Raw genomic sequence first — 12,213 nt, forward strand, 5'->3', positions numbered from 1 at the left:
TGGCTGGCTTGGGGCCTGCCGCTGGGGGCAGCTCCTGCATTGAGTGTCTGCCCCCTGGTGGTCAGTGGGTGTCATAGCAACCGGTCATTCCACTGGTCGTTCTGCTGTTCGGTTGATTTGCATATTAAGCTTTTATTATTGACTATATTTCTTATACTATACTTTATATCCCCATGACTATTCTGTAACTGCCAATTTGTACTTCTTAGTTTCTTTACCCTTTTCACCCAATTCCCCAGCCCTCCAACCCCCTGACCACCATCAGTCTGTTCTCTGTATCTATGAGTCTGTTTCTGTTTTGTTTGTTCATTTATATTGTTCTTTATATTCCACATATAAGTGAAATCACATGTTATTTGTCTTTCTCTGACTGACTTATTTCACTTAGCATGAGGCCCTCTAGGTCCATCCATGCTGTTGCAAATGGTAAGATTTCCTTCTTTCTTATGGCCAAAGTATTACATTGTGTAAATGTACCACAGCTTTTTTATTCACTCATCTATTGATGGACACTTGGGTTGCTTCCATAGCTTGGCTATCTATAATAATAAAAGTGTAATATGCTAATTAGACCAGACGTCCTTCCAGACGAAGCTTGTCCGGGGCCAAGGCTGAGACACAGGCGGCAGAGGCGGCAGAGGCGGCGGAGGCCCCCGGCTGCTGCAGCGGGTGGGGGCTGAGCCCCTTGCACAAATTTCGTGCATCGGGCCTCTAGTTGTAAATAATGCTGCAATGGAAATGGACATATGTTCTTTCGAATTAGTGTTTTGAGTTTCTCTTGATATATACCCAAAAGTGGAATTTCTGGGCCATAAGGCAATTTCATTTTTAATTTTTTGAGACACCTCCATATAGTTTTCCATAGTGACTGCACCAATCTGCATTTCCACCAATAATGCACAAGGGTTTCCTTTTCTCCACATCCTTGACAACATTTGTTTTTTATTAACTTATTGATGATAGCCATTCTAACAGGCATGAGGTGATATCTCATGGTGGTTTTAAATTGCATTTCTCTGATGGTTAGTGACATTGAGCATCTTTTCATGTCCATTGGCCTTCTGTATGTCCTCTTTGGAGAAGTGTCTATGCAGGCCCTCTGCCCATTTTTTAATTGGATTGTTTGTGTTTTTGGTGTTGAGTTGTGTGAGTTCTTTATAAATTTTGGATATTAACCACATATACATATATATATGAGGCCCGGTGCATGAATTCGTGCATGGGTGGGGTCCAGCCTGGGGGAGGGGACATGGGCAGTTGGCTGGCCTGCCTACTGGTCAAAATCCTGGTCGAGGGGATAGGTTGCATATTAGCCTTTTATTATATAGGATATACACTGAGTGGCCAGATTATTATGCATTCAGAGATCATAATAATCTGGCCACTCAGTGTATTATCCCATTCAGTGGGTTGTTTCTTTGTTGTGTTGATGATTTCCTTTGCTATGCAAAAACTTTTTAGTTTGGTGTGGTTCAATTGATTTACTTATTTTTGTTTGTTTGTTTGTTTCTCTTGCCTGAGGAGGTTTATCAGAAAAAAAAATATTATTAAGAGAGATGTCCAAGATTTTGCTGCCTATGTTTTTTCCTAGGATTTTTATGGTATCGAGTCTTACATTTAAGTCTTTAATCTATTTTGAGCTACTTCTTATATATAGTATAAGGAGGGTGTCTAGTTTCATTTTTTGCAGTATCTGTCCAATTTTCTCAACACCATTTATTGAATAGACTGTCTTTACCCCATTGTATGTTCTTGCCTCCTTTATCAAATATTAATTGACCATATAGACATGGTTTTTTTCTGGGATCTCTATTCTGTTCCATTCATCTCTATGTCTGTTTTTATGCCATGCTATTTTGATTAACGTAGCCTTGTAATATAGTTTGATATCAGGTAGCATGCTCCCTTCAACTTTTTTCTTCTTTCTCAAGATGGCTGTGGTTGTTCAGGGTCTTTTGTGGTTCCATATGTACTTTTGAATTATTTATTATAGTTCTGTGAAATATGCCATTGGTATTTTGATAGAAAATACGTTGAATCTATAGATTGGTTAGGGTAGTATGAGCATTTTAACAATGTCAATTCTTCCTGGTGTGTTTTTAATTTGCATTTCCTTGATAGCTAATCACATTGAATATCTTCTCATGTGCTTTTTTTGTCATCTGTATATACTCTTCAGTGATGTCTGTTCATGTCTTTTACTCATTTTCTAATTGCATTGTGTGATTTTACTGTTGAGTTTTAAGGGTTTTTCTATATATTTTAGATACTAGTACTCTGTCAAGTATTTAATTTGCAAATACTTTTTTCTGATTTATAGCTTATTTTTATCTTCTTTCACATGGATTTTTTCAGAGCCAATACCTTATTTAATAAAGTGCAATTTATCAGTTTTCTCTTATAGTTCTTGCTTTTGGTGTTAAGTTGAAGACCTTTTTGCCTGAGTATTTTCTCCTATGCTTTCAAAAAACGTTTTCTAGTTTAAAACTTTATATTTTAGTTTGTGATAAATTTTGAGCTAATTTCTGAGTAAGGTGTGAGGTCTAGGTTGCTGTTCATTCCTTCACCTATGAACGTCCAGTTTTTCAGCACTGGTTGTTGAAGATGCCACGCTTCCACCATTGAAATGCTTTTGAACCTTTGTTAAGAAACAGTTGGACATATTTGTATGGGTTTATTTCTGGATCTTCTATTTTATTCCATTGTCTACATGGCTATCCCCCTGCCAATACCATACTGTCTTAATTATGTGGCTATATAATAAACCTTAATATGGGGTGGAGTGGTACCCAATATTTCAAAAACGAAGAATTAATCTACTTATTAAGCTATTTGTTTAAGCCTAGAGCCAGTGTCTTTTCATATAAGTTTTAGAATTGGCTTGTCTGTCTACAAAAAGCCTTCTGAGGTTTTGATAGGTTTGCGTTAAACCTATTGATCATTTTGGGGAGAAATTACATCTTTGCTATGTTGAGTCTTCCTCTCCAGGAGCACAGTCTGTCCCTTCCTTTGCATGGGTCTCCTCTGATTCACTTACCATCCTTTAGGACTTTTCAGTAACAGCTCCTGCACGGGTTCTAGTAAGTGCTTCATTTCCTTTGAGCAGCTGTAAATGGTATTGATCTTGATTTTAGCTTCTGCATGTTCATTGTTAGACTTAGAATGCAGTTACTTTTGTGTGTTGATCACGTATCCATCCTGGGACCTTGCTGAGCTCACTGGTTAGTTCTAGGAGCTTGGGTTGGTTTTTTAAATTGTAGATTCCTTGGAATTTTCTACATGGCCACATCCTTTGCAAATAGAGATAATTTCTTTCTTCCCATTCTGTATATCTGTAGTTATGTTTAGTACATAAGTTAATGTGTCGATACTGGACACGCGGGTTCTCAGGTGACTGGGACACACAAATGGACGTTTGGTGGCTCTCACTATTCCTCAGTTTGTTTCCTAAGGCGCAGCCGCCCCCTCCCACTAGTATTTCATAAACTGTTTGCTGCCCTGTTTCTCAGCTTTGAGAGTTATCTTCGTAATGCTTTCAGGTAAAATGAGTCTTTACTTTGAGAGAAGAATGAAGTGCATCACTTTATGTCCACTGGTATTTATTTGATTGATTCCGAAGTTAACCACCTCCCACCCTTTGCCTGTTAACAGATGCTATACATCCAGGCCTTGCCAGGACCTTTCCTTTCGATGGACCCGTCGTCGTTTGTGGATGTTTACGGGTATATCGCTACCCCTCGGGTTTGGAAGCAAAGGTCGACGTTAACATGGCGTCTGGGCCCCACATACCTCTTTGAAGAAGCCATCTCAATGGAAACTCTGGAAGTTATTAACAAGCTCGGCCCGAGATACTGCGGCAACTTCCAAGCTGTGCCTGCCCAAGGTGGGGTGTTCTGATGGATAATGATCTTGCTGACTTTATTTTAAAACCAGACATCCATTTATTTATAGCATATTTATAAAGAGTAAACTCAGCACTGCTGGTCAGTCGGGAAGACCTGTGTAAGTGGATCGTTATATGTTCACAAGCAACAGAAAATGTCACAAGAAAGGAAATGACAATGTCCTTCATATTTCATCTCCGAAGCACATGATGGGGGAGAGTGGTGGGTCATACCATCAGCAAAGAGGAGAAGAGAGTGAGATAAATAAGATACATTCCTTTTAATGAAGGAGCTTTTTAACTAAAGTACACTGCTGTTCTCAATTATTAAACAGGCAGACACAACATCCACATTTCGTTATTGATTGTCGGCTGTTGAAGCGGGAGCGTCGCTCTCCGTGCTCCGCCGAGTTAAGGGGTCAGCTCCCAGCTGGGAAGGGCGATCAGTGAATCTCGGTCCACATGTCTTGTGATGCGGAAGCACTGACAGCGTTGAGTTCCTCTGTCTCTAGGCCCCGCGCCTCCTTCCGCCTTCCTTTCCTCTGGCTAGCAGCGCTGGCCAGGACTGCGAGGGGGCAAGTGTCCAGCCAGCTGCACTCACTATTCTTACCTGCTTCTCCTGTCACGGGCTCTCCTTGACCCAGGGTCCTGGCACAGCTTCCCGTGGGGCGCTGTCCAGGGACAAGCCGCTCACTGTCAGCCCGGCCTGTGTCTCTTCCTTATAAGGAGCTTTCTTAGCCTTATCGTTCTGGCTTGGGGAGCAAGGTTGTGCCCTTTATAGGTGTTGCAAACGTAGCAACTTCCACCTGGAAGGCCTCTATGTCATAGTGGGGTTAACATTGTGAGATTTATCCACAATTTTTTATGTGTCAGAGAAGCTCAGGGAGGGGACAAAACATGAGACATGTGAACACAACATGCAAGCATACAAAGTAACAACATGTAACAACATGCCACCATACAATGTAAGAAGAAACGAACATTCTTTCGATGGTTGCTTCGCCAGGTAGCGGTAGATATTTCCTCTCTGAGGATTAATTTTCTTCTCTGTGCAATGAGACTAGAAGTGACCGGAGACGTGTTATTTTAGGAGCAGATCCTGGTGCGGACGCGGCAGCCCTGGTGGCCGAGGAGAGGGTCTCCGTGGGCCTCCACGTGGCCAGCTCGTCCACCACCAGTGTCGCGGACATCAGAAGCACGTACAATGAGGTGGACAGCCGCCTGATTGCCAAGGAGGTACGCCTGCTCACATCCCTCGCTGCCCTTTGGGAATCAGGACCTCAGGGCTGCCTTCAGCTCTTAATGCTGGAGTGAGTGCTGACTGGTGCTTGCGCCTGTGCAGGTGGGGGCATGAGGAGTGCTTCCCACTCCCCACCCGTGAACTCCCCAAGGCCAACCCTTTGATCTGTGATTGCTCAGAGGAGAAAGTAGGTGCTCTCCATTCCTCGGCAGAGCAAGAACAAACAGAATATTTAAAACCTTTGTGGCACTGAGCCCCGGAGCTTCCCTTCCGGGGTGAGTCCCCTCCGCCCCCCCACCGCGTGTGCGTGCACACGCTGCAGTGTCCTGGGACGCTCTGTTTATTTTAAACAATGACCTTGCAAAGGAGCAGGCAGACCTGCTTGCAGGTGAAGATGCCGTGAGACTGTTTCCCATTTCCCGCGTGAAGAGCTCCGTGCTCCCTGCTCATGACTTGGCTGTGTTCGGCCTCCCCCGTCACAGACAGGCCCTGCCTGTGCTGGTGAGCAGGCGCAGGGCATCCTGTTGGGCACGAGGAAGTGCCTCACTAGCAGCGTCCTTCCGATGGCCGAGGCCAGGGGCCTCTTCCCGGGCTCTGGGCTCTGCGAGCCAGCGAGGCCGGTTGCAGAGGTGGAGAGCCCGGCGGGAATGTGGCCACGCTGGCGTCCGCAGCGCGCTCCGCATGCAGGTGTGCCAGGCCCCTGCCTGCCCCGTGGGCTCCTCGCCATGAGCATGTGGGACGTGCCTGGCACAACTGAATAACCAAAGCTGCCCCCTCGATGAAACCGCAGCCTGGAGGCAGGACAGGAGATCCTGGCCTTGGGTTCCAGGCTCCTGACGGGTGGGTCCGTGTGCATTTCCTGGGAGCCAGGTGCTGGCGCTGGGCCGGACTCGGCGCCCGCCCTCCGGGAACTTGTCACAAGGCTCTTCCTTCCCTGGAGAGGGAGGCTGAGGAGTCCCCCATTTCCACTCTCTCCAGATGAACATCTCATCCCGCGACAACGCCATGCCCGTGTTCTTGCTGAGAAACTGTGCTGGCCACCTCCCAGGCCCTCTTCGGACCATCGGAGCCGTGGCCGTGGGCCACCTGGGTACGCCAGCCTCGCCTCTGCGGCTGTTGGGGAAGAAGGGCTGGCGCGGGCCAGCGCCTGTGCAGCCCGGAGTCCTGAGGGCAGTGAGGGCACAGCGGGTGGGAGCCAGGGCGGTGCCAGGACAGGAGGGAAGCTTGGGGGCTTAACCCTGCCAGGGTCTTGGCCTGCACACTGAGTGAGGTCAGCGCATGTCACTGCATCTAATGGGTAGTAAACGCAGCTGCTCTCCAGGCTGGCGTCTGTGCACAATGGAGCCCATGCACTGGGCACAGCGGCCTCTGTGCCGGCAACTGTCAGAGCAACGAGTGGGTGCAAGCACCCAGGGCTGCAGGATGGAGGGGCAGAGGTTGTCAGAGGAGCCAGCAGACTCAGATGGCACGAAGGCATCTGGCTCCTCCTGCACTCCAGACAGAGATGGAGGGCAGCGAGCTGAAAGGACTCAGCACAGATTCTCCCAGTCACTTAAGACTTTCTAAGCCCCAGCCCCTCCCCCTCTCCCTGTGCACAGGCCCCTCCTCCTCCCTCTGCCTGTGCACAGGCCCCTCCTCCCCCTCTGCCTGTGCACAGGCCCCTCCCCCCTCCCTGTGCACAAGCCCCTCCCCCCTCTCCCTGTGCACAGTCCCCTCCCCCCCTCCGTGTGCACAGGCCCCTCCTCCCCCCTCTCCCTGTGCACAGGCCCCTCCCCCCTTCCCCTGTTCACAGGCCCCTCCCCCCTCCCCCTGTTCACAGGCCCCTCCCCCTCCCCCCTCCCCCCCTCCCTGTGCACAGGCCCCTCCCCCCTCCCTGTGCACAGGCCCCTCTCCCCCTCCCCCTGTGCACAGGCCCCTCCCCCTCTCCCTGTGCACAGACCCCTCCCCCACTCCCTGTGCACAGGCCCCTCCCCCCCCCTGAGCACAGGCCCCTTCTTCCCCCTCCCTGTGCACAGGCCCCTCCCCCCCTCCCTGTGCACAGACCCCTCCCCCCCTCCCTGTGCACAGGCCCCTCCCCCCTCCCTGTGCACAGGCCCCTCCCCCCCCCTGAGCACAGGCCCCTTCTTCCCCCCCTGTGCACAGACCCCTCCCCCCCTCCCTGTGCACAGGCCCCTCTCCCCCTCCCCCTGTGCACAGGCCCCTCCCCCTCTCCCTGTGCACAGACCCCTCCCCCCCTCCCTGTGCACAGGCCCCTCCCCCCTCCCTGTGCACAGGCCCCTCTCCCCCTCCCCCTGTGCACAGGCCCCTCCCCCTCTCCCTGTGCACAGACCCCTCCCCCTCTCCCTGTGCACAGACCCCTCCCCCCCTCCCTGTGCACAGGCCCCTCCCCCCCTCCCTGTGCACAGGCCCCTCCTCCCCCCTCCCTGTGCACAGGCCCCTCCCCCCCTCCCTGTGCACAGACCCCTACCCCCCTCCCTGTGCACAGGCCCCTCCCCCCTCCCTGTTCACAGGCCCCTCCCCCCCCCTGAGCACAGGCCCCTTCTTCCCCCCCTGTGCACAGACCCCTCCCCCCCTCCCTGTGCACAGGCCCCTTCTCCCCCTCCCCCTGTGCACAGACCCCTCCCCCTCTCCCTGTGCACAGACCCCTCCCCCCCTCCCTGTGCACAGACCCCTACCCCCCTCCCTGTGCACAGGCCCCTCCCCCCTCCCTGTTCACAGGCCCCTCCCCCCCCCTGAGCACAGGCCCCTTCTTCCCCCCCTGTGCACAGACCCCTCCCCCCCTCCCTGTGCACAGGCCCCTTCTCCCCCTCCCCCTGTGCACAGACCCCTCCCCCTCTCCCTGTGCACAGACCCCTCCCCCCCTCCCTGTGCACAGGCCCCTCCTCCCCCCTCCCTGTGCACAGACCCCTCCCCCTCTCCCTGTGCACAGACCCCTCCCCCCCTCCCTGTGCACAGGCCCCTCCCCCCCCCTGAGCACAGGCCCCTTCTTCCCCCCCTGTGCACAGACCCCTCCCCCCCTCCCTGTGCACAGGCCCCTCCCCCCCCCTGAGCACAGGCCCCTTCTTCCCCCCTCCCTGTGCACAGACCCCTCCCCCTCTCCCTGTGCACAGACCCCTCCCCCCCTCCCTGTGCACAGGCCCCTCCCCCCCCCTGAGCACAGGCCCCTTCTTCCCCCCCTGTGCACAGACCCCTCCCCCCCTCCCTGTGCACAGGCCCCTCCCCCCCCCTGAGCACAGGCCCCTTCTTCCCCCCTCCCTGTGCACAGACCCCTCCCCCTCTCCCTGTGCACAGACCCCTCCCCCCCTCCCTGTGCACAGGCCCCTCCCCCCCCCTGAGCACAGGCCCCTTCTTCCCCCCCTGTGCACAGACCCCCTCCCCCCCTCCCTGTGCACAGGCCCCTCCTCCCCCTCCCTGTGCACAGGCCCCTTCTCCCCCTCCCCCTGTGCACAGGCCCCTTCTCCCCCTCCCCCTGTGCACAGGCCCCTCCCCCTCTCCCTGTGCACAGGCCCCTCTCCCCCTCCCCCTGTGCACAGGCCCCTCCCCCTCTCCCTGTGCACAGGCCCCTCCTCCCCCTCCCTGTGCACAGGCCCCTCCCCCCCCGAGCACAGGCCCCTTCTTCCCCCCCTGTGCACAGACCCCTCCCCCCCTCCCTGTGCACAGGCCCCTCCTCCCCCCCTCCCTGTGCACAGGCCCCTTCTCCCCCCTCCCCTTGTGCACAGGCCCCTCCCCCCTCCCTGTGCACAGACCCCTTCTTCCCCCCCTCCCTGTGCACAGGCCCCTCCCCCCTCCCTGTGCACAGGCCCCTCCCCCCCCTCCCTGTGCACAGGCCCCTCCTCCCCCTCCCTGTGCACAGGCCCCTCCCCCCCCTGAGCACAGGCCCCTTCTTCCCCCTCCCTGTGCACAGACCCCTCCCCCCTCCCTGTGCACAGGCCCCTCCCCCCTCCCTGTGCACAAGCCCCTCCCCCCTCTCCCTGTGCACAGTCCCCTCCCCCCCTCCGTGTGCACAGGCCCCTCCTCCCCCCTCTCCCTGTGCACAGGCCCCTCCCCCTCCCTGTGCACAGGCCCCTCCCCCCTCTCCCTGTGCACAGGCCCCTCCTCCCCCCTCTCCCTGTGCACATGCTCCTCCTCCTCCCTCCCCCTGTGCACAGGCCCCTCCCCCCTCCCTGTGCACAGGCCCCTCCCCCCTCCTCCCTCCCTGTGCACAGGCCCCTCCTCCCAGCCAGTCCCCTGTGCACAGTCTCTTCTGTCCTGAATGGAAGGTGGCATGGTGCTGCCTGCTCATTGCCCAGCATGCTGCCGGGACTTTGCACTGCAGAGAGGCTGTGCCTGTTGATGGATGCCCCTCTGTCCCCCACAGGGGTGAGGGTGTTCCACTCCAGCCCAGCTGCCCGCAGCCTGGACTTCATCGGCGGGCCTGCCGTCCTCCTGGGCCTCATTTCCTTAGCAACAGATGACCACACCATGTATGCAGCTGTGAAAGTTCTGCACTTGGTCCTGACCAGCAATGGCATGTGTGACAGCCGGATGCAGCACATCTTTGGGTACCAGGTAATCCCACCCCCGACCTGAGTCCCTGACTCCCTGGGGGGCAGTCCCTCCACAGTGACTTCTGGAGAAGGGAAGCCTAAAGCCTTGGGTCTGGAGACTCTGGCCCACAGCAGAGGCCAGGTGACAGCCAGCCAGTGAGGGACTCTGGGCTGGACGGGACGTACAACTGTCTGCGGCCGCCAGCACCTTGCACTGAGAAACTAAAGCGTCGTCTGTGGTCCTCCCCTGTGTCTGGCATGATGGCTAAGAGGCCAGGCTCGGAGCAGAGAGTTGGGTTTGAATCCCCACTTCCTCTAACTTGCTATTTAACTTTGCTGAGTTACTCGCCGCCGTCTCAGCTTCCCCACTGGTCTGATACAGACTTTGTGCCCCTCAGTATGGGGTGCAGGGAGGACTGATTTAATACAGACGAGGGCTAGAATGGTGTCTGGCACAGAATACGTGCTCTGTGAGTGTTGGCCATCTTTATTGAGGCTTCAGTCTCTGCTCCCCAGTCCTCCTGAGTAATAGGGGAGTAAGGATGGCACCTGCTGTGTAGGTCGTAATGATCAAGCGAGTGAGCATGTGCTGAGTGCTTAGCAAAGTGCTGCTCAGGGGCCTGCTGTCTGTGTTCACTGGGACTTAAGCTACTTACACTTGGCAAGCCAGATGGGACTGGTCGCAGCCCTGGGCGGCTGGGAGGCAGTGGGAAAGGAGGCGCCAGGGCAGGCCTCGGTGCATGTCTAGACTAGGTCAGGGGCACACAGGCTGCCGTGGCTCCTCATGGCAGGGTGCTGGGAGAGAGCGTCCCTGCCTTTGGCCCCTAAGCCAGGGGCTAAGCAAGGAAATGGGGGTGATGTCACCTCAGGCCCACCCGCTCTGTCTGGGCTGCTGCACAGCCGGACGGGGGCTTCCTCCGGCTGCTCCCACGAAGCTGGTGGGCACCAGGCACAGTTCTGCCCGTGTGGACTCTCCAGTGGCGTCTAACCGCTAATCCTCGCCCCAGGCCCCTGGACTGCTTTCTCAGGGCCTTGGAGACTGGCTGCCCCGGTGCTTCAGCCCCACCTCCCGCCCACAGCGCTTCCCACCCTGCACCGCTCCCCGCTCCCCGCGCCCCCTCCCCTCCGCCCCTGCCCCTGCCCTGCACAGTTCCGTTAGCCAAACACGTCACGTGACTTGGTACACCTGTGCCCTGGGCTGGCAGTGCCATCTGGTCTCCCCCAGGTCCACTCCCTCTTCCCTTCCCAGGTCAGGCTCCCAGCCCAGCGCTGAGTACGTGCCGCCTCCGCCGCCGGCAGCACTGGATGCCAGGGGCTCACCATGCGCACACCGGGTAAAGGCTGCTGGTCGCCCCTGGACTGTAGGCCTCCGCGCCTGGCACTCCTCACGGTGCCAGCGCATGGCTGCGGCCAGACAGACACTCAGTAAATGTGATAGTGACGGGTAGGTCTGCGTTTATAGTAAAACCCAAGAACTGGGGCTTTTGTAGGTACAAGTTTTTTATTGCACCGACAAAGGCAGCAGCAGTGGGAATCGTGCCAACTTAGCACTTAGGTGTCCGCTGTGGCTAGGGATCTTAATAATTACTGTGAGCTTTTCCAACAAGGTACAAAGCAGCTCCAAGGTACAAAGCAATTCCAAGGTACAAAGCCCCATATACTCTCGTGGGTACATCGAGAAGGATGAGACAGACAGACAGACAGAACCAAGGCCCTTTTAGGAGACACTGAACCTGAGGAGCCCGTGAACACGTGCCTGGGGGAGAGGACGTGCTCGGAGCTGCAGAGGCGCCGCCTCCTGAAAACAGAAAGGCGGTGGCCCGGCTGGCGTGCTCAGCGGTGGGGCATCCACTCATGAGCCAAGAGGTCACCATTCCCTTCCTGGTCAGGGCACAAGCCCGGGTTGCAGGCTTGACCCCAGTAGGAGGCGTGCAGGAGGCAGCCAACCAGTTTCTCTCTCATTGATGATGTTTCTATCTCTCTCTCCCTTCCTCTCTCTAAAAAATCAATAAAGACAACTTTAAAAAAGAAAAAAGAATGGCGATTGGAGGACCAGAGGAGTGGGTTGCCCGGGCTTTTAGGAAGAGGCAGGAGAGGCAAGGAGCAGCCCTGGGTTTCTTTTCTCTGCTCCTGCTGGCTGAGTGCTGCCTGAGAGCCAGCCAGACCCTGTGCTAGGCACCGGGGATGCAGCCGAACAAAACGGGGTTAGGTTCTCCCTCCCAGGAATCACTGTCTGTCTCAGTCTGTCCAGGCTGTTATAATGAAACACTATAAACTGGGGGGGGGGGGGTGCTATAAACAACAGACATTTGTTTCTCGCAGTTCTGGAGGCTGAGAAGTCCAAGATCAAGGTGTGGCAGATCGTGTCTGGTGAGGGCCCACCTTGTCCTCAAGGTGGAGGGTGAGGGAGCACCTGAGGTCTCCTTATAAGGACCCTAATCCCACTAGAGCCTCCACCCTCGTGACTGAATCACCCCAAAGCCCCCACCTCCTAATAGCATCACCTGGGGATTAGGTTCCAACATATGATTTTTTGGTGGGGAGCCATCAACATTCAATTTACA

General features: G+C 55.0%; 1 protein-coding gene across 1 annotated transcript in view; it reads left to right on the forward strand.

The window, feature by feature from the left end:
- The window catches only part of WDFY4 (WDFY family member 4), a 234,656-nt gene that overhangs the window by 76,480 nt on the left and 145,963 nt on the right, over positions 1-12,213 (forward strand). The window contains exons 19-22 of the mRNA XM_054729209.1: positions 3,652-3,883; positions 4,974-5,119; positions 6,102-6,213; positions 9,481-9,671. Coding sequence (XP_054585184.1) covers positions 3,652-3,883; positions 4,974-5,119; positions 6,102-6,213; positions 9,481-9,671 — 681 coding nt within the window. The remainder of the gene's footprint in view (positions 1-3,651; positions 3,884-4,973; positions 5,120-6,101; positions 6,214-9,480; positions 9,672-12,213) is intronic.

Source organism: Eptesicus fuscus, chromosome 17 (genome assembly GCF_027574615.1).
Source record: "Eptesicus fuscus isolate TK198812 chromosome 17, DD_ASM_mEF_20220401, whole genome shotgun sequence".
In the NCBI taxonomy this organism is placed as follows: domain Eukaryota; kingdom Metazoa; phylum Chordata; class Mammalia; order Chiroptera; family Vespertilionidae; genus Eptesicus; species Eptesicus fuscus.